The sequence below is a fragment of the Ptychodera flava genome, chromosome 15, assembly GCF_041260155.1.
Source record: "Ptychodera flava strain L36383 chromosome 15, AS_Pfla_20210202, whole genome shotgun sequence".
Taxonomy (NCBI): domain Eukaryota; kingdom Metazoa; phylum Hemichordata; class Enteropneusta; family Ptychoderidae; genus Ptychodera; species Ptychodera flava.
This window is the reverse complement of record NC_091942.1, coordinates 7,958,129-7,983,762: the sequence shown is the minus strand read 5'-3', so window position 1 is coordinate 7,983,762 and position 25,634 is coordinate 7,958,129. Positions and strand designations below refer to the sequence as shown.

The 25,634-nt window shown below is 38.4% G+C and overlaps 1 protein-coding gene and 1 long non-coding RNA gene across 2 annotated transcripts in view; one reads left to right on the top strand and one right to left on the bottom strand.

Annotated features, from left to right (window-relative positions):
* The window catches only part of LOC139151079 (uncharacterized), a 270,051-nt gene that overhangs the window by 159,934 nt on the left and 84,483 nt on the right, over window positions 1–25,634 (top strand). The window contains exons 149-159 of the mRNA XM_070723612.1: window positions 4,953–5,075; window positions 5,383–5,499; window positions 6,441–6,563; window positions 7,645–7,767; window positions 8,266–8,379; window positions 9,268–9,387; window positions 10,339–10,461; window positions 11,278–11,400; window positions 14,454–14,588; window positions 15,438–15,563; window positions 16,195–16,320. Coding sequence (XP_070579713.1) covers window positions 4,953–5,075; window positions 5,383–5,499; window positions 6,441–6,563; window positions 7,645–7,767; window positions 8,266–8,379; window positions 9,268–9,387; window positions 10,339–10,461; window positions 11,278–11,400; window positions 14,454–14,588; window positions 15,438–15,563; window positions 16,195–16,320 — 1,353 coding nt within the window. The remainder of the gene's footprint in view (window positions 1–4,952; window positions 5,076–5,382; window positions 5,500–6,440; window positions 6,564–7,644; window positions 7,768–8,265; window positions 8,380–9,267; window positions 9,388–10,338; window positions 10,462–11,277; window positions 11,401–14,453; window positions 14,589–15,437; window positions 15,564–16,194; window positions 16,321–25,634) is intronic.
* Window positions 17,697–25,566, bottom strand: LOC139151073 (uncharacterized). The gene is made up of 3 exons (XR_011556337.1): window positions 25,491–25,566; window positions 20,785–20,866; window positions 17,697–20,158 (listed from the first exon to the last, which is right to left on the bottom strand). It is a non-coding gene; the product is annotated as an uncharacterized lncRNA (long non-coding RNA).

The following is a 25,634-nucleotide window of genomic DNA, read 5'->3' as shown; positions in this document are numbered from 1 at the left end:
CTATACTCAGTATATGGCGAGAGTGTCCTAGCTGTCTCAGTGTCTGAATAGGCAGTGCAGCCGTAAACCGGACACTCCATACTCATTCCCTTGTTTGATCGGAACCTCGTGGACCGTAATTCTTGCTCTAATTCTGCGACCTTTGAATCGTCCAATAATTGCTACTTCCAATTCATGACGACCCAAATGATAAGGAATGCGACTGATTCTGAGACTCTCAGTTCATAGAAGAGTCAAAGTGCGATCACGTTTGCGACTGAACTTGAGACTCCCATTTCGTTCTGTGATGTACATTTGCGAGTGAATTTGAGACCGGGTCTGAGACTCATATTTAACGTGCAAACAGCAAATGCGACCGTCCTTACGACTGACTTCCTGACGTAAGGTATGTAAGGGTACCGGAAATCGACAAGTGCGAGGCTAAAGTTAGGAGAGCGAATGTGAGGGCTTGAAGTGTACGTGCTCACTATGAAAGTGCGATCGATAGTGAGAATGTGAAGTGAACTCGGACTGTACATAGTTAGTGCTTGTCAGCATTTATTTCATCACTTTGGTCGAATGAAAACTTACGATCAAAGTCATTGCTAAAACAGCGATACAATCTCCATGGAAGTACAGTGCTGTGTATCATGAGCGAACCGCTGAGTGAATTCATCATTGAAGTCCCCGATGGAAATTATTGCAACACTCTTATTTCCAAACACCAAGAAGTTGATATATTCGTCTAAATAAAAATATGAATGAGACATTCATCTTTACATAATGGAGAATAGAATATTATATCAGACTACGAAGAACATTATTTACCAGGTTTTAAAAATCAGCGAGAGACTGATCGGGCTGGGACGCACGATTCACAGACTGATTCAAAGTGCTGGTCAAAGTGAAAGGGGACGCCATGAACACTCAATCCCGACGGGTATTTATATACATGTAGTTATGTCAAAAACGGGAGTCACGACCGTGATTAGGTTATTCAGAGTCAATTAACCTTGAAACGGACCAAATGATAGCATACAATTACATCCAATTTAGGTCTAGCGTCCTGTGACACTATGGCGGGTTTCCGAGTTCCTGTCACGGCTTGGAAAACAGGACCTGCCGACAGCTGATGACAAAACGCGCTCATGCCTTTGATCATAGACCCTGTAGCGATGTTTTGATGGATTTCTAGATTCCTTACCCTACAAACAACTTCAAACTAAATGAAAAACGGAAAAAGATCCGTGAACGGACGAGAGATTTCCTGTAGAAACTTCAGATATTACTGAGGCGGATCATCTATTTTTTTACATCCATGGGCGGATCATGGCAGTGAAATTTACCTCAATTGATGGATCAATCGGAGCACCGAGAATATGGCATTTCCCATTGATTTCCAAAACATCATCGTGGAGTTTCTTACAGAAAGGAAAAAAATTGAAACGCAACTGATATCGTGTCATTTAAATACGGGCTTTTAATTGTTCATTCATTTTAGTTCCTATCATCGTGCCGTTTTAGAAGATTTTGAGGACCTAAACGACATCATGTGTTGGTCCATTGCCATGGAATCCTATGCCAACGAAAGGTGGTGACTTTTTTCAAAGTTGAATAAAATTTCCTTTTTGGTTGTGTTAGTCAATTAATCGAAATATTTTTGTTTCCAATTGATCATAAACCCTCGATTCTCCCGTCTATGATTCGATATTCACTGACTCATTCTTTCTCTTCTTTATCGATCAATGAAAGTAATTTAATCTTCAATACTCTTTGACAGATGTAACATCTTCACCTATATATTGTCATTAGTTTCTAACCAACGTCCAAAAAAATTGGCCCGAGCGTTTGCCAAAGCACATGGGTCTATGATTGCGTGAACGGCCGTACTCTATGCATTGGGAAGATATTCATGTTGCAGTCTGCCCGAAAACAAAACCCGAGGATGTTTGGGCGATAACAAAGGCGATGTCTCAGTTGAATAAAACAAAGCTAAACTTTTCGGACATCATATTTTTATCTTGGCGTCGATTCGATGTGCGACCATACACTGATCGCCCATATTCTCCATAAACAGATAAAGCTAGTTATAACAATTCTGCGACAAATCCGTGGTGTTTCTCCCCGTGAATTCGAACGTCCTTGAACCCGTAGCCGCGATCATTGTTTTTTGATGTGTTCCGTGCTTGATGATTGGTAGAATTAATGTATCAAATTTGAAGACACATGTGACTGAATCCTGTGATTGTTAGACAATTGATGGTGTGTAGGGGCGAGGCGGAAAGCAACAATCCAAGGACCAAGCTAGGGAGCATCATGCATTGCATGCTTTCTAACAAAGAGCTGCGTGTTTCCATATCTATATACCATACGAAATCCGGCTTTGACCAATGTTCCTGTCCTGTTTCGGAGGATAACTTTCGAGCTGCGTAACCGATGTTGAGGTTCAGATATCCGAATATCTTTCGTGTTCGAAAGGCTTATTGATTTACAGTGAATACAACTTTTGTATAATTAGTTTACGAGTACATAACCCAGCACACGGGGCAAAGCCAAATACTAACCAATACCAGGTTGGAAAATTTCACCGAGTCGCTCTCATCAGAGGTCGAGAAAAAAAATATGTCGGTATCGTTGCTCTGCCATGTTTATTGTTGTTTGTGCGACTAGTTTGAAAGTCATTGACTTTCTTAACGGTGAAATTCATATTGCCATTCAATATTTTACACACGAAGTCACCTGTCACCTCCATTCGGAAGCAAAAATGTTTACACAGAATGTTTTATAGTGATAACTAGCTCCAGGCCGTGACATGTCTCTAGTTACGAAGAAACTTCGTAAATCAAAATCGACATCAACATTGAGCTGTGATCGTGAACCGTTAAATAAATGTCGGCAAAATAAAACATCAAATGGCTAAACTTTTTTGGGAGAGAGAGAGAGAGAGAGAGAGAGAGAGAGAGAGAGAGAGGGGGGGTTCTGCAGTCGCGAACTGATCATGGTCTTTAGGATGGATAAATGCAGAGTCGGTTTACACATTTGCGCTGCACAGATATCGAAAATGTACAGATACTTTCCCGAAATTTGACTTATTTATAACATGAGTAGAACAAAACCAAAAATATTGACGTTACTCTTCGGATGTTTGACTCGCAAGTTTGCTAAAGTTAGATTACATGTATACTTACAGAAAATGGACGCCGTAGTCTTCTGTTCAAAAAATATATGTTCTTCAACACCACGTTTCTTATGATCGGTGATGTCACATTTTATTATTTTTATAAATATAAATTAATGCACCGATTTCAAACCGTAATTATTTTTTCTTGTCGAATTGAGAGAGTTTTTAGTAGTTCTGTAGACAAAACGATCGGAAACAGCAGAGTATCTTGGCAATGGCACGACATCTACGCTATCGTTTAGCTGCAATAATTGTACAGTTGCAGCCAGAGCCCCGGGTAAGCCGAATTCGGAACGTAATAACGCCAGTTGCAGCGGCGTCGTGGATTGACTGTACCTTTGTCATTTCTGTTGAAGTACACCTGTTATTGCTACAAGCATTGTGGGCTTCATGAAACGTTGTTTCTCTGTACATGTATACTGGTCTTGCCGTTATATTCAGTGTCGTATAATCTGTTGTTTGCATGTCATTACATTGGCCTGTGTACAACCTCCTGTGGACACTAATCGTGGCTGTAATTTACACAGACATAAACATTCGTTCCCGTCCGGGGATGTCAAAGGTGAACGGGATTAACTTGATCCCGGGTATCAGTCCCTGGCCTTTATGGAGATGCAAAATTCACAAATTTTGACTGCTGCTGAGGCCAAGCCACGATACCGCCAAGTGAGTGTAATCCGTCCCATACAAACATAACATGGTCTCGTACCTCCGAGACTCCGTGAAAACATGTCATATCATTTTTCGAGCTGCATTTTTTAGGGCACGGATATTAATATCCACAATCTACACTGCTAGAGCGTCCTGCTACGCAAGTGCGACTGCTTGATGTTGTGACACTCGGAAGTGTTTTGGCGCAGAGTAAGGGCGCAGTTTGGGCGGCGCAATATACCGGCGCAAAATGGGGGCGCAGTTTGAAATGCGCCGGCGCAGATTGCAGGCGCACTTTGGTGATTTCAGACCGCTTACATACCTTGTCAACTCAATGGAGAAAAACAAAATTTTTGATTTTTGAAAATCTAAGATGATGGAAATTTTTCTTACAATAAGAGTTTTAAAATGAGCCCCCAAAAATGGTAGATCAGAAAAGAATTATCAAAGTTTGAGAATCCAAATATCTGTACCTGATGCACATTCTACCTTAATGCATAGGCAGTAGAGGAGTTCCCGCTCTACTGTCTATGATTAATGTTCGGCTCTTGGTTTTCACCCCTTCCACCACCGTACATACTCTGTATGTTTACTCGCTTACAAAGTGTGTATTGTCATCATTTAATTCTATAGAATTGTCAAGAAATGCATCCAGACACAGGCCCATATAGTGTACATTGAATTCACTTTTACAAAAGCAATGTGTCCCTCCTCTTCCCTTAAACTCATACCAAGAGAGATAATATGCTTACTTGTACATATACAAGTCAAAAAAGGGGCTTTAGACAAAGGAAGTGAAATTATGTGAATGTTTAAAAAAAAGGTTTATTATCAGTTCTACATCAGTACATGTATGGCTGTGAGCAATAATACTGTTATACAGGTGAACATTTTATCCTTTCTTGTTAGTGCAATGATATAAACTAGATGTACAGGATATCTTGAACTTTTAAAGCCGTCCATGATTCAACATCCTTTCATGGTTTCTCTATCACCAAAGCAAAGCTCATGAACAGGGGTTGTGAACAGAAATGGACTGACGTATTTTTCACCCAGGGTCAAATTCACCGAATTTTTGATAATCTCTTTTATAGCGTATTCTACAATTACTCCATGATGTATGCTATTTTTTCTTATGCAGTGCTAAATCCATGTCAACCCAATCCTTGTGCAAATAATGGATTCTGCCAGCAAGTTCAAGGATCATGTACAGAATTTACTTGTTTCTGTAGAGATTGCTATACAGGTACTACATGTGCAGCATGTAAGTATAAGATTTATTTATCTGCTTATATTTTATGTATTTTTTTTATGTATTTGTAATTTGTGATTTCAAGAGTGTTTGTTTGTGTGCTTGTTTATCCATGCATTCATTGTTCACTCATTTATTCATTCATTCACTACCGTATACTAAAGATGTCTGACCCCCACCATGTGATATATTGCTTATAAATGTCTGACTTATGGTATACAGCTCTTAGGTAGGTACATGTACAAGCAGCATGATATGATACACAGGCCCGAGAACTTCATTCAGTCACCATCTGTTTTCTTCCTTTCCATATCCGCAGTGTTGGATCCGTGCTCTCCGAATCCCTGTCAGAACAACGGACAGTGTACTGCATTTGGGTGTACCAACTACCAGTGTCAGTGCCCTCAGTGCTTTATGGGAACCAACTGTGAAACCCGTAAGTTTATTCATCAAATTGTTTCCACATTGCAATATTATTACTCACCATCAATAATTTTTAAGGAAATGAAGACTTCGTCCTTAACCCTTTACCCGCCAGACAGTATCGCTTCCCCTTAAGCCAAGTCAGTAAAAAGTGGTATGAACTTGGCAGGAAAAGGTTAAACACGTCAGTCCTGAAATATTTCCCTGTCATATGTATATTTTTTGACACCAAATCAATGGCTGTTGCAGTGTTTCTCAAATAATGCTGATCACAATTTCAGGTTTGTTACTAAATATAGCTGCTGGTGCACAACATCGGATATTACTGCTTGAAATTCAGACAAATTTTATCATTGCATGAGTGGCTGCTATTGCAGCTTTGTACCCTTAAAATTACAATGTAGGTGAATTTGAGTATCCATTGTAACACTAATAGGCTTAATTTTCGTCGTTCTGGCGATAAATATGGATAAATATTTATTTTTGCATATTCATGAAAGCACAACAACGTCATTTGTGATCAGCATTATTATACATAATATTTAGTTTCAAAATCTTTTGTGCAATTGGGATTTTTCCATGGCAGGCAAACACAGGGCATGCATACAACCATTGCTGCAGTAATGAGGGATGTAAAAAAGAAACAAAAGCTGAATTCATTTTATTTTCAATAAAGTATGTAGCATTATACAGACATTGCAAAATTCTTAGATACCAAGAAAATTACTTACTGGTATTTGAAATTAAAAAGCAACAGTTTACTGAATATTGTTCTAAGTTAGCTGTAGTACAAGACAAAAATGAAATAATTGTTGTTGATTTTTACAAACTGTGAACACAGAAGAGCTAGTAACGGTATATTGGTAATTTTCAAAATACCTGAACCCAAGCTTTAGTACGGCAAAGAATGGTGAGATTTACAGTAACTGGAGTTTGATATATTCTTCATTGCAGGCATTGACCTATGTCAGACACAAAATCTGTGTCAGAATAATGGTGTCTGCACGATGAACTTTGATTGTGCCGGAATTTCCTGTACTTGTGGGCCTTGTTCTGAGGGTACATACTGTGAAAGAAGTAAGTTATCAACCGTTGATAAATCCCAGCGTGTCAATGTCGTTTTCGTGTAATGAAACTATTAATTTTCATGGAATGTTGCGCCAAGTTAGTGTGATAGTTGCATGAACAAATTATCAAATCTTCGCAAATCCAAGTAATAAAGTTGACTACTGTAGGAAGTACTATACATGTACCAACACCACTTCAATGCAGTTTCTAATCCCAGATCAATTCTTTGATACATCAGTAACTAAGCCAACAAAGCCACAAAGTGATGTTTGATTCTTTCCAAGACCAATTGTTGTTCCGTATTAAAATCAGATTATACAGCTTAGGACATTAAGTAATGCGGGTACAAGAAAGTGATCCAACTATTTTGAAAAAAATCAGATTTCTATACCTACTCCCATGAAGTTCAGAATAGGAATTTGACTGCAAACAGGGTGGAATGGTCCTCCATTGATTGTAAAAGTTGTTAAGTTTGACTCAACCAACTGCTTTCTATCTTGGCAAAATGACAGCATGTTTTGTCTTCAATATAGGTGTCATTTTGTTTTGGTTTTTTTTGCAACATGATTCAATGTGGCTCTCAAGTATTATGTAGGCTGCATGTTCTATTGCAAAGAAGACGTGTTACATGCACATTTTACCCACACTTGTGGACTTTTCCTGATGTTCTGAAGGGTGCAACTCTTAAGGTGGTATGTGCCTCAATTGTGAAAAAGTTAAACTATTGCTCAAACTTTTTAAACCATTCTCTTTCAAAATCAAGAATTGGAGTCACCTTGCAAAATTGGTTACTACAGACACGAATGACCCAAGATTTACCGATAGTTGAAATTCAAAATGGCTGCCGTCCCGGTGTTAACTTTATGGAGAAACATGCAAGTTTCGATCGCCAAAAAAATAAGGCGGTGAAGTTTTCTTTCACCAAGAGCTTAAAATGAACCCTCACAAATGGTAGATCAGAAAAGAATTGTCAATGTTTGAGAGTCTGAATATCTGTCCCTGAGGTGTGTTTTACTTAATCTTCCTTTACATTTATAAATGACCCCTCCTCCATGTAGATTTCTGATTGCTCTTCATTTTTCTGTTGTAGCAAGGGATATGTGCATTGGTGACCCATGTCAAAACAACGGCAACTGTAGAAATATGTGCCCAACAGTTCCTGAATTTGAGTGTACCTGTGGGCCTTGTTGGTCGGGACCTAGCTGCACAATACGTAAGATGACCTTGTCTTTCCATTTCTAGAATTTAGAATATACTTGGTTCAATTCTGTCCACTCTTTTGTGTCGTTGTTTGCTTTGCCTGTCCAAAGTGACCATTGATGAATAAGGTATGCATCAAAGTGCAGAGGATGCAGGGGTTAGGTCAGCACATCTGTGAGAATAAAAAAAACATTAAAGATAGAAGGATGGGCAGGCCAAATATATGTCTCATGTTATTCAGGGACAATATTCAGTCTGCAATGTAGGATACATGTATCTCTTTGTAGTAAAAATTAAAAGTGATAACCTTTGGACTATGTGGTTTATCTAACAAATCCAAGGTTGCAGAGTTGATGCAGTAACCAGTTAAGTCTCTCTCCTTGCATTGTCACTAAAGTACCTGAATTTTAGAGTGTTGCTGTCTGTATATTCTTGTCCAAAGGGGATTATGACAATTGCCAGAACATCTGATAACTTACCTGTTTTCTGTCTTGATTATTATCTGTCATAGCGGTTGCTGCCTGTGCATCTAATCCATGTCAGAATGGTGGCACATGTCAAGAAGCCTGCACATCATACCAGTGTGTCTGTCCATCATGTTTCACTGGTAATAACTGTGAAATACGTGAGTGTTTGAACTTTAAGTATTCTTTCAGCGTAGCGTTATGATCAGTTGATCTGCATAGCTAGGGTAGTCAGTGGGTGTCTTTATTTTGTATATTGTAAATCATATTTTCATAGTTATGTTCACAATGCACCACTCCCTAGATATCACAATTCACAGTGTCTGTAAGTGTCTGTAAGTGTCTGTAAGTGGAAATACTCTCGACCAGCATCTGTCATTTTCCGTTTACATTTTCTGTGATCCCAATGTACACTCTGTATTTTCATGATCAGTACTTTGTCAAATAGTTTGATAAGTTTATTGATTCTTATATTGATTGATTGATTGATTGGATTGTACAATTTTTTCACAAAGTCTGCCACATTACTGACATTTGCACCAAAAAATGCAAATAGGTGATAATATACATCTACCATCAAGAACAATAGAAATTTGTGTTCCCCTAAAAAGCTGTACAGTACGGATCTCCAGTTCTGTAACATTTACCACTTTTAGGCAACCCACGTTCAGTGCATTCTGCATCTGCATGTTCACTTTTGAACGTTCTCAAGGGACCTATTGTCTTGCATTCTGTGTGTGTAGTGCACAGGCTATCCCGACGTGCGTCCAACATAGCGTTTGCACTTGCTACAAAGCAGAAGAAAAATTATTGACATTGTACAAATACCACTCGCAAGTGATGCCCAAGTCACAAGTGTAAGATGTATAATAATAAGCTTATCACGAAAATACTGCAAAAGATGCACTAGCCTGGAAATTGGCACCATGCATGGACCTGTAGTTTGCCTTGGGCGATACACTGCACCATTGTCCTCATGCATCATTTGTAATAACCTCACATAATGGCATTTATCATTGTGTGTTTATCGTCTTTTGTTTTTCTTTCAGCCGTCGATCCATGCTTCACCAGTAATTGTAGGAATGGGGGTACATGCGTCCCCTCTGCAGATTGCATGTCATCCAGCTGTATTTGTCCAACTTGTTACTCTGGAGCAAACTGTGTCCAGTGTAAGTGAATTCTACTGTCAAATCCCTAGTATCATGAGAAAATGGATGGATCCAGAATGGTCTATCACATATTATATCATACCAGTATATTGATGGCGCAAAGACAGTGACGTGATTGGTTGAAACACGAAAAGAACTGTGGTATATTGGCAATATACCATGGCTGGCATACGTGCGAGCTCTCAGCTTGAGCATAAATCCGTTTTTAACGTTCCATGACAGAATTTCAATATACAGTTATATAATGATATAATAGCAATAAATCACACCCAGCGATGGTATACCACTCGATTTTGACCATTTCACTTCATATATGCACTTGCTATCGCTTGTGCATATATGTCATGAACTGGTCAAAATCTCATGGTATGTCATCGCTGGGTGTGCTTTTAAGTAAATCACTCTGATTAAGAATGCACATGGGATCAGATATTCGCACTTTCAAACTATAACTGGTACAATACCTTTTTGGACTACCACTTGTAGGGGTTCACTTTGAAGCTAGCTGGGTAAATAAAGTTTACACTGGCTTAGTTTTGTTAAAATTTTATTTTTCCCCAAAGAATGAGCACAGGGATGGCGGCCATTTTGAATTCAAGTGTTGTGTAAAATATTGGGTAATTTGTTTCTCTGATACCAAAATTGCATGGTGACCTCTGATTATCATTCTTGATTTCAAAAGTGAATCTTTTAAAGGTTGAGCAAAAGTTTAACTCTTTCAATATCCAAGTACTCTCAGACTGGTACTTCAAGATTTTACACATTTCATATCAAGTACTGAGCATGTACCAGTGTATCATTACAAACAGTTTCTTTGTTATCAAAATTTTACTGATACTTAGGAAAATAGCTATCAAAAATTCAGTCTTACACCATAGTTTACAAAGCTTGCTCAGTGTGGAACAATATAATGCTTACATGCAAGTGTTTTTTTTGGTCTTACTTCGACAGTCAACGATCCATGCACAAGCAGTCCCTGTCTGAACAGTGGCTTCTGTCAGTCACAGCCTGGTATTTGTGATGACTACACATGTTTCTGTCAAGGTTGTTTCACTGGAGATAGATGTGAAACAGGTCAGTATTTCAGTCATATATCAGATTTTTCTGAAGATTCCCAGCGCTTGCAGCATTCTGTTTTTTAGGCCCAGCAGCTATAGCTTATGATGATTTTTTTCTGCTATTTATGTTTTTAACATCAACTACAGTTTCCTGTCATATTCCTCCCTCCCAAAGCATGTTGAGATACAGTATTCAGTTTGTCAACTCAGTGTGCACATGTAGTAAGACTGTATTGTGATTATTGACATGTGAATTCTTGTCTGGACGAGAACAGTGCATTTTACACTTAGGTTTTGTAGACGCTGTTTTGACAAGCTAATTAGTAGGTGTTTCAACAAGCTTTGGAGAGTAGTACAAGAACTCGCAAGTGACATAAGAAACAACTAGAGTGATAAAAATCACCAAGTTACAGCTACTGATCCTTTAGTCCTATAGAATACTTGGTGCAAACCTATTCTCTTTCAAAGGCTTAGTCAGACCCACATATTTGAATAGTAGGATGAGTATGTTTAATGCACCCATGCAGAGTGTAAAAAACAAACAAACAAATAACTAAATGAATAAATATTTTACCAAAGGTATGATATTGTAGTATTTCCTATTTTGAAAGATTTGAAATTAATGCAAATGAATAACTAATAAAGAATTTTAAAAAAAAATTTGCCCTGAAACTTCATTGTTCTTGGTAGGTCTTAATCTCCCGTCCAAAGGATATTGTGAAGTACAGTGTACAGAATTTATATGGAATAGCTCGTATATTATCAATTTAACATTTTGTGTTATTAACACGTGCATGTTGAGTAACACATTTTAATCTTTCCTTTCACAAAGGTGTGGATGGGTGTGCGTCAAATCCATGTCAGAACGGTGCCCAGTGCCAACTCCTACCTGGGTCATGTGATGCCTACAATTGTGTCTGCCCACCATGCTACATGGGAACGCACTGTGAGAGTAGTGAGTAGAGACTTTATGCATAAAATACGTTATCGTACTGAGACTTATGCAACCGCTGTTGCAGATTCTTGGCATTCAGAGCATTTTTAATCAGTGCTGGATTGAGATTCTGTTCACTCATGGTGATAGATTCATTGGTTACAATTACGGTGCTCAGATAAGTCAAGTCAGAACTGTTTTCAGATGCGGATTATGTTCTCTTACTTTGATGAGAATCAATACTTACTACCAGTGTGCTCTGATATGTCAAGTCACAAATCTCTTCTGATCACAGACTCTTTTTTCAACTCTATGCAACTACAACAGCTGAGTAGTTAAGTCAGTCAAGCCTGGGTTTGGATTCAGATATGTTGTAATGTTCATTAATTTAAAGTAGGGACTCAGTTTCATTGTCACTTATTTTCAATCCTCATTTTCACAAAGAAGACGTGGTCACACACCCGACATGTGGTACTTTTTTATCTGCTCGGTCACCGAAGAGTTCAGAAATTTGTTAGTTTTTCAAAAACAGTGCGCATACGGCTGTTTTATTAAAAAACACGTGTTTTTTAGTTTTTTTACTCAAAAAAGTGTAAGTACAAATCTCCAATCGGCCTTGGTGATCTGTTTATGGCAATCGACGGCTGGGTATACTGGGCAAAAAACCGTGTCCCGGATTTTTGAAATTCGCTTTTGTTTTCGCACAATGCACCTTCAAAGTGTCAACTTGACGTTTTTTGCATAAATTATCGGCCTTTGTTCACGTTTGTCAGGATATCTTCACTTCCAGGCCCTTTATCGAAATCTGAGACACGGTCTTTCAGATATATTCATTCACTGTCCACAGGTGAAAAATCAGGCTAGTCTGTCCAGGCGCCGCCGACTTATACTTATTTGAATAATGTACGCACTGCCAAAAACGGAACTGAGAAAATCGACGATTTGTGTAAACGACCTATGCGTCACACATTGTGACCAAGAAGTCCGACTCGCGCACTATTTTCTGCGAATTTTCTTATACCAGGAATAAGTTGAAGTATTTAGAGTCAGTTTTGGGAATTTTGAATATGTTTAGGATTGCAGATCGTGTGAAAATAGAAAGAAATTATACACTGAACTGGCAAATGCTTAGTGCCAGCAGTGGGTGGTATTTACACAACAAACACAGAGGGGTACTTAGCGATTTAATCCATTTTTGGAACGTTTAACTAGCATATTAACTGTATACTGTTAACTCAACGGTTACAATCTGGTTACCAGTGTTCACAGTCAAGACGAAGACGTCGAAACTTGTGTAAAAAAGTCTATCAGATCGAGACCTGTGTGCTGTCGTCGCGCGATCGCGTCGGGCATTCACTTGTTCTTGACTCAAGTTGTCTACTTCCTGTCTCGCGATCGGCAATTTATGCATGTTCTTTGTGAAAAGTGATTGTCGAGTTCATGTTAGTGCCGACACTGTGCGACGGGATGTCACTTGCTAGTTTTCCTACCTCAAGATGAGACGAACACATGTAACTCTTGACAACATAAAATGTCTGTCGTATTTTCTTAGCTTTTGCACCGCACTGCAAACTTGTCGCCCTTCGTTACGACGGGAGAGATTGACTCGTGTTATTTTTTCAAACTTTATTTATATGTGTTCTTGTACCGATTTTATCAAACTAATAATAATCACGCTGCAGCGTAAAACAGTGCAGGCTGTCATCGACAGCGTGTTCCGAGAGACAGAGTGTCGACTAGTCTACAGTGGAGTCACTCGACTTGCGCAATATCAGAGCACACATAATTATTTCGGAGATTTTTACTTTTAGTCAAACTTTCGATGACTGACCTCATATAGCAAAAATTGCTAGTTTCGGCACTTCTAGAAGTTGAGCCGGGTTTGTTTTACGTTCAGTGTTGAGGTCCAGCTAGCAGCTGTGGAGTCTGCGGGTAGCCTAATTGATAAGTTTAGACAACACGTACACAATAATCATTTGTGAACCCTCGCAGTTCACGTTTGACGTAATTAATTTTGGGTTATATTTAAAGAAAGAAAAGGCATGAAATAAAAAAAAATATTTGCATTTCGTTCCGAAAAATTAGCAGATCGGTGAACTTGGCTCTTGTGAATCTACATTATGAGTGTATGAACTCCTGCACTGGCTTGGGAAACTCCTTGACATAAATGTCACTTGTTGTCGGGTACGGTGTTGTTCAAGGTTTGTCAGCAGACACGAAAAGACTGCACGATAGAAAACTCGAGTTTAAAAATACAAAATTAAAAGAACACGATACTAACACCAAGCATGTACAGCAAGAGTGATAAAATTATCGCAACTAACAGAAGTTTCATCTCGCTCAGGCTAATTTTTGGACTCGGGTATGCAATCAGCATAGCCTAGGAAATGTTCGAAAAGCAGCGTGTCAAATACTTTCATAGTTGTCTCCGTTATCGTCTGCGTCCTCGGCCAAATCTGACTCTTCACTGCATTCTTGATCGTTATTGCAGGGAGTATGAGCCAAAGTCGGACTGTTTTACATTTAAATCGACCTTTGCGCATGTTGCCGTCTTTTTCAGGTCCGCTTTTGTGGACCTCGCTTGCTTTTTCGACGGAATGGAGCGCGAGCGCCGGCTTTGGTCTGCTCGACGACGTGTTTGCCGTACCGATACATGCGGAGTTCAAAACGCTGAGCATAACGTTGAAGCTAGCGCATGCGCACTATACCGCAAAGGCTATACATAATCTCTGCGTGTTTATCAAGTGGTCGGTAATCCGCGACCGTTAAGACAAAAGGGAAATAATGGCACGCGGTGTAGCTGATAGTTTGCCATTTTAGTAATATTTCAGGAATTTCCCGGTACGATGTGACCCAACACCTTTCCCCAAAAGAAAGACCACGTGTCAGTGGGTCGAAATTTGAAATAAAAAAAAAATTGCTAAAATTGACCTTTGAACCTGAGTCGCATCGTTAAATAAGTAGACTGTTTCAATTAGCCATGATATTTTGTAAGTTATATTCATCGATATTGAAATATAATTGTATAGGTTGGTAAATTTTACAAAATCACCAGTAACATTCTTGCATTTTAGGAATTGACCCATGTCAGCCAAATCCGTGCAGGAATGGAGCAGTGTGCCAGGCAGTCCAAACACCAACTGGTCCTAGCTGCAATGACTACACGTGTGTCTGCCAAACTTGTTTCACCGGTTTCCTCTGCGACAGCTGTAAGTTTAGATGTTGAGGAAGCATAAGTTATTTGTAAATTGTGTATAAGTGTGATTAAATCTGTTTTGCCTGACCGTAAATTCAGTGATTGATTTTTGTAACTGGATACCAAAGAAACAAATTTACGTTACAAAGCTTTGATCTGATTATCAGTCCTAAGGTTTTAACACAATTGTCATCAAACAAATTTTTTCTTCTCACCATGAAAAGTGTTACAGCGCTTACAGGCAAGCCTTGCCACTTCGATGCCTGGTATGCATGTTTTTTTACACACACTAAACGTTTTCATATCATTAACAGGAAGGAACCTAATGACTGGATTGTTTGTAATAGTGTGCCTGACTTTAATTTGGATGTGTGTGAGTCAATAGCCATCTGGTCGTAAAGACATTAATTTGCACCCCAGACTGGTGATAGTAATCTGTCTCAAGGCTTACATGTCAGATATATTTCGGTGTCGGTTTTCTGTTGTTTATCCTGTACAAACAATCCAGTCATTAGGTTCCTTCCTGTTAATGATATGAAAACGTTTAGCGTGTGTAAAAAAACATGCATACCAGGCATCGAAGTGGCAAGGCTTGCCTGTAAGCGCAGTATATGAGATGGCATATTTCAATCTCAGGATTCTGTTCAGGATTTAGCAAGGTTGAGTAACAATGGGCCAGTTCTGAACTGTAGTAGAATTCAACATAATCCAAGGGGGAATGTTTGCATTTGCTAACCAATACAGTCACCTTTAGACAAACATTGAATTCTATCAGAAAGGTCATAAGGATGACAAGACCCAGTGTTTTAGAAATGTGCATTGGATTCTATTGACTTGTTATCTTCCTGCATTATTTCTACAGTTTTAGATCCGTGCTCACCAAACCCGTGTCTGAACAATGGACAGTGTGCAAGAGACCCACCCGGATCATGCACTGGGTATTCCTGTTCATGTCCAAGCTGTTACACTGGAATGAACTGCAATGAATGTAAGCTGCATTGGTATATTTCTCAACACTTCTCTCAGACTCTCTGCAAAGCTTTAAATTTCTAATAAAATTCTATCTGGAGGTTCTTATTTAGATTACAACCATGTCGAAGCAATTGACAAGCGTTAAGTGTGTACTCATGAATGAATATCCCTAACCCATTTCTAAGTCTATCCTATACATTCCTATTTAAATGAGTGGCAATGAAAAACCCCTTGATTCAGCCACACTGGAATTGTGAGCACAGCCCCCAGAAATGCCATGAACGAAACTGTACGCAGGGAATTATGCATGTTAGCTACATCTTTACCCAGCAGATTTTGAAATCCTGGATTTAAAGGGTATTGAAAATGACATTGTAACTGAACAGTTTGTCATGTTAACTTGAGATAAATTCGGATGTTTGTACAGTAGCATAACCACCGCATCTAATGAAAAGTGATGTGATCAGGTGACTTTCAAATAGAAGTTGCATTTCTTTTTGCTTTCAAAACGTCTTTTATTTATGCAACTTAACATTTCTGTTGGAGTGTTTGTTTTGAATAAAATTGGCAACACAAGTGAAATTCATTGTGAGTAATATTAAAATGCCTTGTCTTTGTTTCTGTACATTCTATGCTTTCTCCTACAGTTGTAAATCCATGTGATGCCAATCCGTGTCTCAACAATGGTCTGTGCTCCCCAACCCCTGGCTCATGTGTAGACTTCACTTGTGAATGCAGAATTGGCTGCTTCACAGGCTCTAGATGTGAAACACGTATGTCAGTTTAAATAGTTATTTAATCCCACGGAAATGTCAAGAAAAATTTTGAAACTTAAAGATGTCCTAAGTTAATGAGACAAGTCTGTGTAGAATGTGAGTTTTTTAATGAGTTACGTAGTTGCTTCATCATTTTGATGTGATGGAAATTCAATGAGCAATAAAGACATGCCTCACTAAATGTACAGTTTGCGCCAGAATCAGCAGAGAGAGGTTTAGATGAAAGTCAGCACAGGTTTAGCACCATTTGTTTCCATTCTCTCTTTTCAGACAAAGAACATTGGCGAGGGGAGGATGAAGGGCAATTAATGTAAACCAGTTGATTGTTGTCAATGACATTTTCACATAAACTTTGTATGTCAGATTTTAATGTTCTAGGCTTCCGCCATCTCAAACCCAATGCATGTCCAGCTGTAGGATTTGACTGTAGACCAGTACGCGCGCACCTGGAGTATGTCATGTGGTTGCAAGCCTGTCACACGAGTACCAGTAGGACGTTCGCCCTCTATGGTCACCTCTCTCGTCCGAACATGTTATGCAGAGTTGCATTGAACTTACAAGTATAACTGGTGAGACGGCACGTGTTTTGCCTGAAAAATGTCAATAATTTTTCTGTTTTGGTAGAGCAATTGGGTGTGAATTTATAAGAATTTTTTTTTTCTCTGATGGTGAAACAAGACAGGAACAACAGTGACACAGGATCATGTTTACTTTCCAAGATTTTATTCATTTCAACAATTCAAGATTACAACAAGTAACAACACAATTTTACATAATCAAATTTTCTGAGGTTAACAAAGGATGAAGAGTGAATAAAATTAACGTTTTCCTGTGGTAAAAATCTTACTTAGGGAGTCGTAATTATTTACGACCTTGGGGGGAAGTCGGGGGAATTTCGTAGTATTCTGAAATTTCGAGTAAACCCCATGCCAACCTCTAACACAGAAATTTTGACTGATCCCTCCCCTCTCCCCCCCCCCCCCCCCCACTTAGACCAGTTAAATACCAAGACATGTATTTGTAACATTTACAAAACTACAGCAATAGTACAGACCTTTCATATCCTGCTGGAATATCATCGGTTACCTCATGACAGTTGAAAAAGATGTGACCGGCAAAGGAAATTCAGAGTCACAATAAAATGTAGATACAAAAGCTCATGCTGTAACCACTATCCAACCATATAGTATTGTTTACCATACAGTATTGTTTATTTTGGATGGGCATCATGACAAGGTTTCCACTAAGATATCTGACAGGGCAGAATTTGAAAGTACAGGAGAACAGTCGGGAGGCGCGGGGGGGGGGGGGGGGGGGGGGGGGGGGGGGGGGGGGGGGGGGGCGGGGGGGGGGTGAGTTGAAAATTTGAGATTGATATGTGCAATAATGCAGTCTGGTGCAATATGAGAGATGTTATCAATTTGTGTAAAACTGTTAGAACACCCCACAGGGGAAAAGTGTGAGAGGCGTGTCCCCTCTGCCACGTCGGAAATTTTGAGAAATTAATGAGTTCAATGATGCAGTCTGGTGTAATATTAGGTGTTTTCTATTTGTTTTTACTAAGTAAAACTGTCAGAACACCCCAGGGGGAGAGGAAGTGACAGGGGGTCGCATTAAGAATTTTGAGAAATCGATGAAATGGTGCAATCTGAGAGGTATTTCAATTCATTTTGTACCAAAAATTGAGCAACCCCCTTCTTTCTCTCCAATTTTGAACCTCCTTGTAGCTTTCAATTTTTTGAGTGACTACCCTCACATTCCTCTGACCCCCCCCCCAGGCCCTTATGTTAAATTACTCTAAAAGACCCATCAAAATATTCTTGATGGCCTTAGAACTAAATTTGTGAACAACATGTACAGTAAAAGTGGTCAACTTTGATGCAGTCTTGCTGATGCATTTTATGGGGCTTGAACTCACAATATCTACAATACTAATTCGCCTAGCTTAGCAGTCATTAAAACCCCTACAAATAGGCGTTTCAACTAGCAGCAGCCTGGTGGCTCATGTAGCTGTACTGTGATAATATTCAAGAGAATCCGTAGGATAGCTAGGTGTGTGCCTCAATCAGGCAAAACAACAGTTAGCAATAATAACAACAGTAATAAATATCAATTTCTGCAAGTCATTTAAAAATATACCACCAAGGGCACAGTATTGCTCCTATCTGACAAACAAAAAGAGGTATTCCTATTTCCACTTATTCACTCAAAATACTATTGTGTTTGCAAAGAGTTTGAACTTTCAATTTTCATAGGCAGAATTCCGTTTTAACAGCCACTTTTCAATTTTGTAGATCAACAGTAAAAATTTGATGGTCCTTGCTTGAAATGTTAAGATTTACTCAGAGTTAAGTTATACACAGATGAGCCAAGAATACAATGTGCAATATACACACCAAATAAACTGGTGAGAAGGAAACCTCCAACAGGTCAATTAACTTTCAAATGTTGGACGTCAGAGAAAAATTGAAAGATTTCAATAACTTCCTAGTTGTATGAGTAGTATGTGTAACATTAAATGTGAAAACTTCTTGGTTTCAGATAAAAATGTGCAACTATATTTTGATAATTACTGCAAGCAAAATATATTGTAAGTCAACATTTTCTACTGCAAGTTCGAAGTTGTAATCAAAAGCAGGCAACCACTGGTAATTGGTCGATGATAACTGATAAATTCGAACCTTGGAAGGAGTAAATATATGCAGTGTACTGATCAAAAAACAATATGGTGTCAGAGGGATAGGTCGTCAACAGTAATATCGTTGTTTATTCTGTTTGTGTGGTGAAGTGACCAGATATTATCATTCATCACCCATCTTATTCAATCTACACATGATTTCACTCGGCTGCCTTCATCTTTGTGAAGATTTACTTAATTAAGTGATACCATGACAGATTTTTTTGTTTATGTAACAAAATGATTGGAACTGATACAAATAAACTGGAGTCTGTTTTAATGGTATGGTGCATCTTGCCATATGCCTTCTTGTGGATTAAAATCCCTCATCAGTGTATGGGGTTTCCTCCATGAAATATTTGCTAAAGTTGATCCACTACATGAAACATAGTTTTACAACTTTTTTCTATATCATATTTCACTACAAATTGGCACCAAATAAAACTACATTATTTTCAGTGTCTTCAAAATTGATTTACAAAGTATTCAGATTTGGAATAGGTCATTCAAGTTTGCAGACTAATATATTGGCTCCAAAAATAAAAAATCATGGGTTCCCCCAGTTTGAAAAATGATTTGGCTTAGGTGCTCTCCAGGGATTTTTATAAGAAAATGCAAAGCTATCAGATAAACACCAATTAGACAAAAGCACTTTTTGACCAAAATTGACAAAAATTGCTCCAAAAATACAAAATTTTGCATTTTCTCACTGTATAAAAATATCTGACTTAAGTCATCTTAAGGACCTGTATACTGAATATCAAAAAGTCTGGCAAGGAGTTTTGAAGAAAAAAATAGATCTACAATGTCAAAAATAATCTCAAAAATACAAAGTTGCATATCTTGGCACGATTTTACAAAATCTTATTGCTGTCATCCTAAGGGACATGTATAATCAATATTAATGTGTCTGACCAGAACTTTTGAATGATATTTTGGTTAAATATGACAATAATTGCCTTAAAATTTAAGTTTTAAAATATTTCATAACAATATGGACAAATGTCAATAAGGTTATCCCTGCAGAACAGTATATTTAGATTTCTGTGGCAATACTAGAGTTTATTTGCTTCTTCAAGCATAACCATTCTTTTCCTTGACATAAGGTAAACTTCAGCCTCCTCAAACAACACAATTGTGATGTAGTCTACAACAAACCTGAGTGAGAAAAATAGAAATATAGATATACTGTTAATACATTTTTGTATATTTCTTTCACCCATGTAAACCTGTGGTAGATAATGTCATAAAATGTATGATATCATGATAGGGCTACCCCATAAACTTGTGCACAGTAACATTGGAAATGTAATTCAATAGAATGTAATAGTTCAATAATTATATGAGTTCTGTGTGCAATAAAAATATTTGTTAAAATACTCTTATTTAGCACTGGTGTTGATGACCTCCACTGCTTATGCATGTGGCTCCTTGTTGAGTCTGATTACCCAGTATACTGTGCACCAGGATGCTGATGTTTAAAACAAGTCCTTACGGCTGCTTTCTAATACCAGTGCAATCACACATACAAATGCTATGCTGACAAGCTAAATATTGATTTTTTAGCAATCATTTTGTAGTAAAATAACAACTTACAGTGGACAAATATAAATAATGAAAAAAATATCAAAAGTAAGCATTACAGGCCCTCTAAATTTTTGAGAGTTGTAATATAATAACTTACACAATTATCCCAAAACCATTCACAGGATACAGCTCAAGTTGTAACAACAAAATGGTACACCAATGTGAGAAGCAACATATGAACATAATACCCTACTTACATTGACGTTTCTTTCACATTCCTCTTCCAAAACAAACTTCTTACCATCTGTTGTTAAGGCAGTGTCATAGCATTCAAAGATACTGTCAAAACAAACAAAAATCCATTATTACATCAGAATGAATAGACACTGTTCACATACGTTTCATATTAAAAATTAGTCTTTTTTTAATACTCTCTGTTTTCAACAGACATGCCATAAACCTTCAAAAGACATATATGCCACAGTTTGTTTTACTTTGTATATAAAAATGATATCAGTCTTGCAATGGTTATATATAAGTGGAGCTGACAAACAGTTGCCCTAAATGGGCAGTGACACATATGATTTGAATAAAATATCACTTTTAACATGGTTGTCATTTCCTTCTTTTGGCAGGTTACATCTGAACATATTTTACAGTACATGATCCTCATACAAATTAAAATGCCTCTTATTCAAAATGTAAGAACTTTATTGCCAATCAAAAAAAGTTTTGTTTAACAACATTTAAAAAAAAATAATGTGAAAATTTAAGAAAGTTTGACCAAGTCAGTATGGAGTTAAATTGTTTGGAAATCTTGAAACTGGAAGAATAGTGAAGCCAGGAAATTGGGTGATTTGCAAACATTTGCAAAAATTAACACTTCTTTATCAAGCAACCTACGACTGCTTGACAGCCTTGAAGATGAACCCAAATAATAATATTTTAATCATGGGTTAACAATTTCATTAAATTAAATGAATGTCTACAAAAAAGTGATTTTGGTGCAAAATACCCTGTGTTGGGTGCAGCGCCCCTTAATTAGCAAGTTTTATACCACTGCAAAGTCTCTGTGCAACCAGGTGACACATTCTGACTCAGCATGATCTAACAGCAGATTCCTGCATAAATTTTTTATTTGAAAACTTGAATCACTTTTTAATAGCATAAAAAGAGCAAAACAAAGGAGAAACTTAGATGACAAAGCCTTATAAGGGAAAGAGAGATGTACCACATGACTCCGTGCAACCAGGTGACACATGGTGACTCGGCATACTCCAAATGCAGATTCTGCAAAAAAATTTGATTAGACAACTTAAATCAGTTGGAGATAGCATAGAAAGATGGAAACCAATGAGAAAACTTATCAGTCACAGCCTTAGCACAGTAAGAGAGATGCACCAAAGTGTCCGTGCAACCAGGTGACACATGGTGACTCAGCATACTAAAAATGCAGTTCCTGCAAAAAATTTAGATTAGACAACTTAAATCAGTTGGCGATAGCATAGAAAGATGAAAACCAATGAGAAAACTTAGCAGTCACAGCCTTAGCACAGTAAGAGAGATGCACCAGAGTGTCCGTGCAACCAGGTGACACATGGTGACTCAGCATACTAAAAATGCAGTTCCTGCAAAAAATTTAGATTAGACAACTGAAATCAATTAGTGATAGCATAAAAAGATGAAAACCAATGAGAAAACTTAGCAGTCACAGCCTTAGCACAGTAAGAGAGATGCACCAGAGTGTCCGTGCAACCAGGTGACACATGGTGACTCAGCATACTAAAAATGCAGTTCCTGCAAAAAATTTAGATTAGACAACTTAAATCAGTTGGCGATAGCATAGAAAGATGAAAACCAATGAGAAAACTTAGAAGTCACAGCCTTAGCACAGTAAGAGAGATGCACCAGAGTGTCCATGCAACCAGGTGACACATGGTGACTCAGCATACTAAAAATGCAGTTCCTGCAAATAATTTAGATTAGACAACTTAAATCAGTTGGCGATAGCATAGAAAGATGAAAACCAATGAACTAGCAGAAAAAAACTTAGCAGTCACAGCCTTAGCACAGTAAGAGAGATGCACCAGAGTGTCCGTGCAACCAGGTGACACATGGTGACTCAGCATACTAAAAATGCAGTTCCTGCAAAAAATTTAGATTAGACAACTGAAATCAATTAGTGATAGCATAAAAAGATGAAAACCAATGAGAAAACTTATCAGTCACAGCCTTAGCACAGTAAGAGAGATGCACCAGAGTGTCCGTGCAACCAGGTGACACATGGTGACTCGGCATACTCCAAATGCAGATTCTGCAAAAAAATTTGATTAGACAACTTAAATCAGTTGGCGATAGCACAGAAAGATGAAAACCAATGAGAAAACTTAGAAGTCACAGCCTTAGCACAGTAAGAGAGATGCACCAGAGTGTCCGTGCAACCAGGTGACACATGGTGACTCAGCATACTAAAAATGCAGTTCCTGCAAAAAATTTAGATTAGACAACTTAAATCAATTAGTGATAGCATAAAAAGATGAAAACCAATGAGAAAACTTAGCAGTCACAGCCTTAGCACAGTAAGAGAGATGCACCAGAGTGTCCGTGCAACCAGGTGACACATGGTGACTCAGCATACTAAAAATGCAATTCCTGCAAAAAATTTAGATTAGACAACTTAAATCAATTAGTGATAGCATAAAAAGATGAAAACCAATGAGAAAACTTAGCAGTCACAGCCTTAGCACAGTAAGAGAGATGCACCAGAGTGTCCGTGCAACCAGGTGACACATGGTGACTCAGCATACTAAAAATGCAGTTCCTGCAAAAAATTTAGATTAGACAACTTAAATCAGTTGGCGATAGCATAGAAAGATGAAAACCAATGAGAAAACTTAGCAGTCACAGCCTTAGCACAGTAAGAGAGATGCACCAGAGTGTCCTTGCAACCAGGTGACACATTGTGACTCAGCATACTACAAATGCAGTTCCTGCAAAGAATTTAGATAAGACAACTTAAATCAGTTGGCGATAGCACAGAAAGATGAAAAGCAATGAGAAAACTTAGCAGTCACAGCCTTAGCACAGTCAGAGAGATGCGCTAGTGTCCGTGCAACCAGGTGACACATGGTGACTCAGCATACTAAAAATGCAGTTCCTGCAAAAAATTTAGATTAGACAACTTAAATCAATTAGTGATAGCATAAAAAGATGAAAACCAATGAGAAAACTTATCAGTCACAGCCTTAGCACAGTAAGAGAGATGCACCAGAGTGTCCGTGCAACCAGGTGACACATGGTGACTCAGCATACTAAAAATGCAGTTCCTGCAAAAAATTTAGATTAGACAACTTAAATCAGTTGGCGATAGCATAGAAAGATGAAAACCAATGAGAAAACTTATCAGTCACAGCCTTAGCACAGTAAGAGAGATGCACCAGAGTGTCCGTGCAACCAGGTGACACATGGTGACTCAGCATACTAAAAATGCAGTTCCTGCAAAAAATTTAGATTAGACAACTTAAATCAGTTGGCGATAGCATAGAAAGATGAAAACCAATGAGAAAACTTATCAGTCACAGCCTTAGCACAGTAAGAGAGATGCACCAGAGTGTCCGTGCAACCAGGTGACACATGGTGACTCAGCATACTAAATGTGCAGTTCCTGCAAAAAATTTAGATTAGACAACTGAAATCAATTAGTGATAGCATAAAAAGATGAAAACCAATGAGAAAACTTAGCAGTCACAGCCTTAGCACAGTAAGAGAGATGCACCAGAGTGTCCGTGCAACCAGGTGACACATGGTGACTCAGCATACTAAAAATGCAGTTCCTGCAAAAAATTTAGATTAGACAACTTAAATCAGTTGGCGATAGCATAGAAAGATGAAAACCAATGAGAAAACTTAGAAGTCACAGCCTTAGCACAGTAAGAGAGATGCACCAGAGTGTCCGTGCAACCAGGTGACACATGGTGACTCAGCATACTACAAATGCAGTTCCTGCAAAGAATTTAGATAAGACAACTTAAATCAGTTGGCGATAGCACAGAAAGATGAAAGCAAAGCAATGAGAAAACTTAGCAGTCACAGCCTTAGCACAGTCAGAGAGATGCGCTAGTGTCCGTGCAACCAGGTGACACATGGTGACTCAGCATACTACAAATGCAGTTCCTGCAAAAAATTTAGATCAGACAACTTAAATCAATTAGTGATAGCATAAAAAGATGAAAACCAATGAGAAAACTTAGCAGTCACAGCCTTAGCACAGTAAGAGAGATGCACCAGAGTGTCCGTGCAACCAGGTGACACATGGTGACTCAGCATACTAAAAATGAAGTTCCTGCAAATAATTTAGATTAGACAACTTAAATCAGTTGGCGATAGCATAGAAAGATGAAAACCAATGAGAAAACTTATCAGTCACAGCCTTAGCACAGTAAGAGAGATGCACCAGAGTGTCCGTGCAACCAGGTGACACATTGTGACTCAGCATACTAAAAATGCAGATTCTGCAAAAAATATTTGATTAGACAACTTAAATCAGTTGGCGATAGCATAGAAAGATGAAAAACCACTGGGAAAACTTAGAAGTCACAGCCATAGCACACTAAGAGAGATGCGCCGGAGTGTCCATGCAACCAGGTTTATAATGCTTTGAGCATTTTCGACCGTTGTTACTGAAGCAGTGCCATGAATACAAAAGCAAGCACAGTAGCTTTGTACGGCTTTGGACCATAACAATCAAACACTAAAGTGCTGAATCTGTCGAGGTCGATCATGATGACTGATGTACAGTCAGAGGCGGACTGTCATGTAGACCTGATTTCGTCCGACCTCTGAATTTTAAAGACCTCTGAATTTTAAACCGCCTGCATGCTAACACCAGAGATATATGACAAATCGTATCCTTGTGTTCAAGCCTACGATCAAGAATCGAACAGACTACTATACTTGTACTCACTTGCTTCGAAATGGCACAAATGAAAACGTGCTTTGACAACCAGAGCTAGCACAAGGTATCAAGAATGCAAGGAATTACCATGCTTGGACTTTCAACTCTGATCTTTGACATCGAAACATAACCAAATATGGGTGTGTCGTAGCC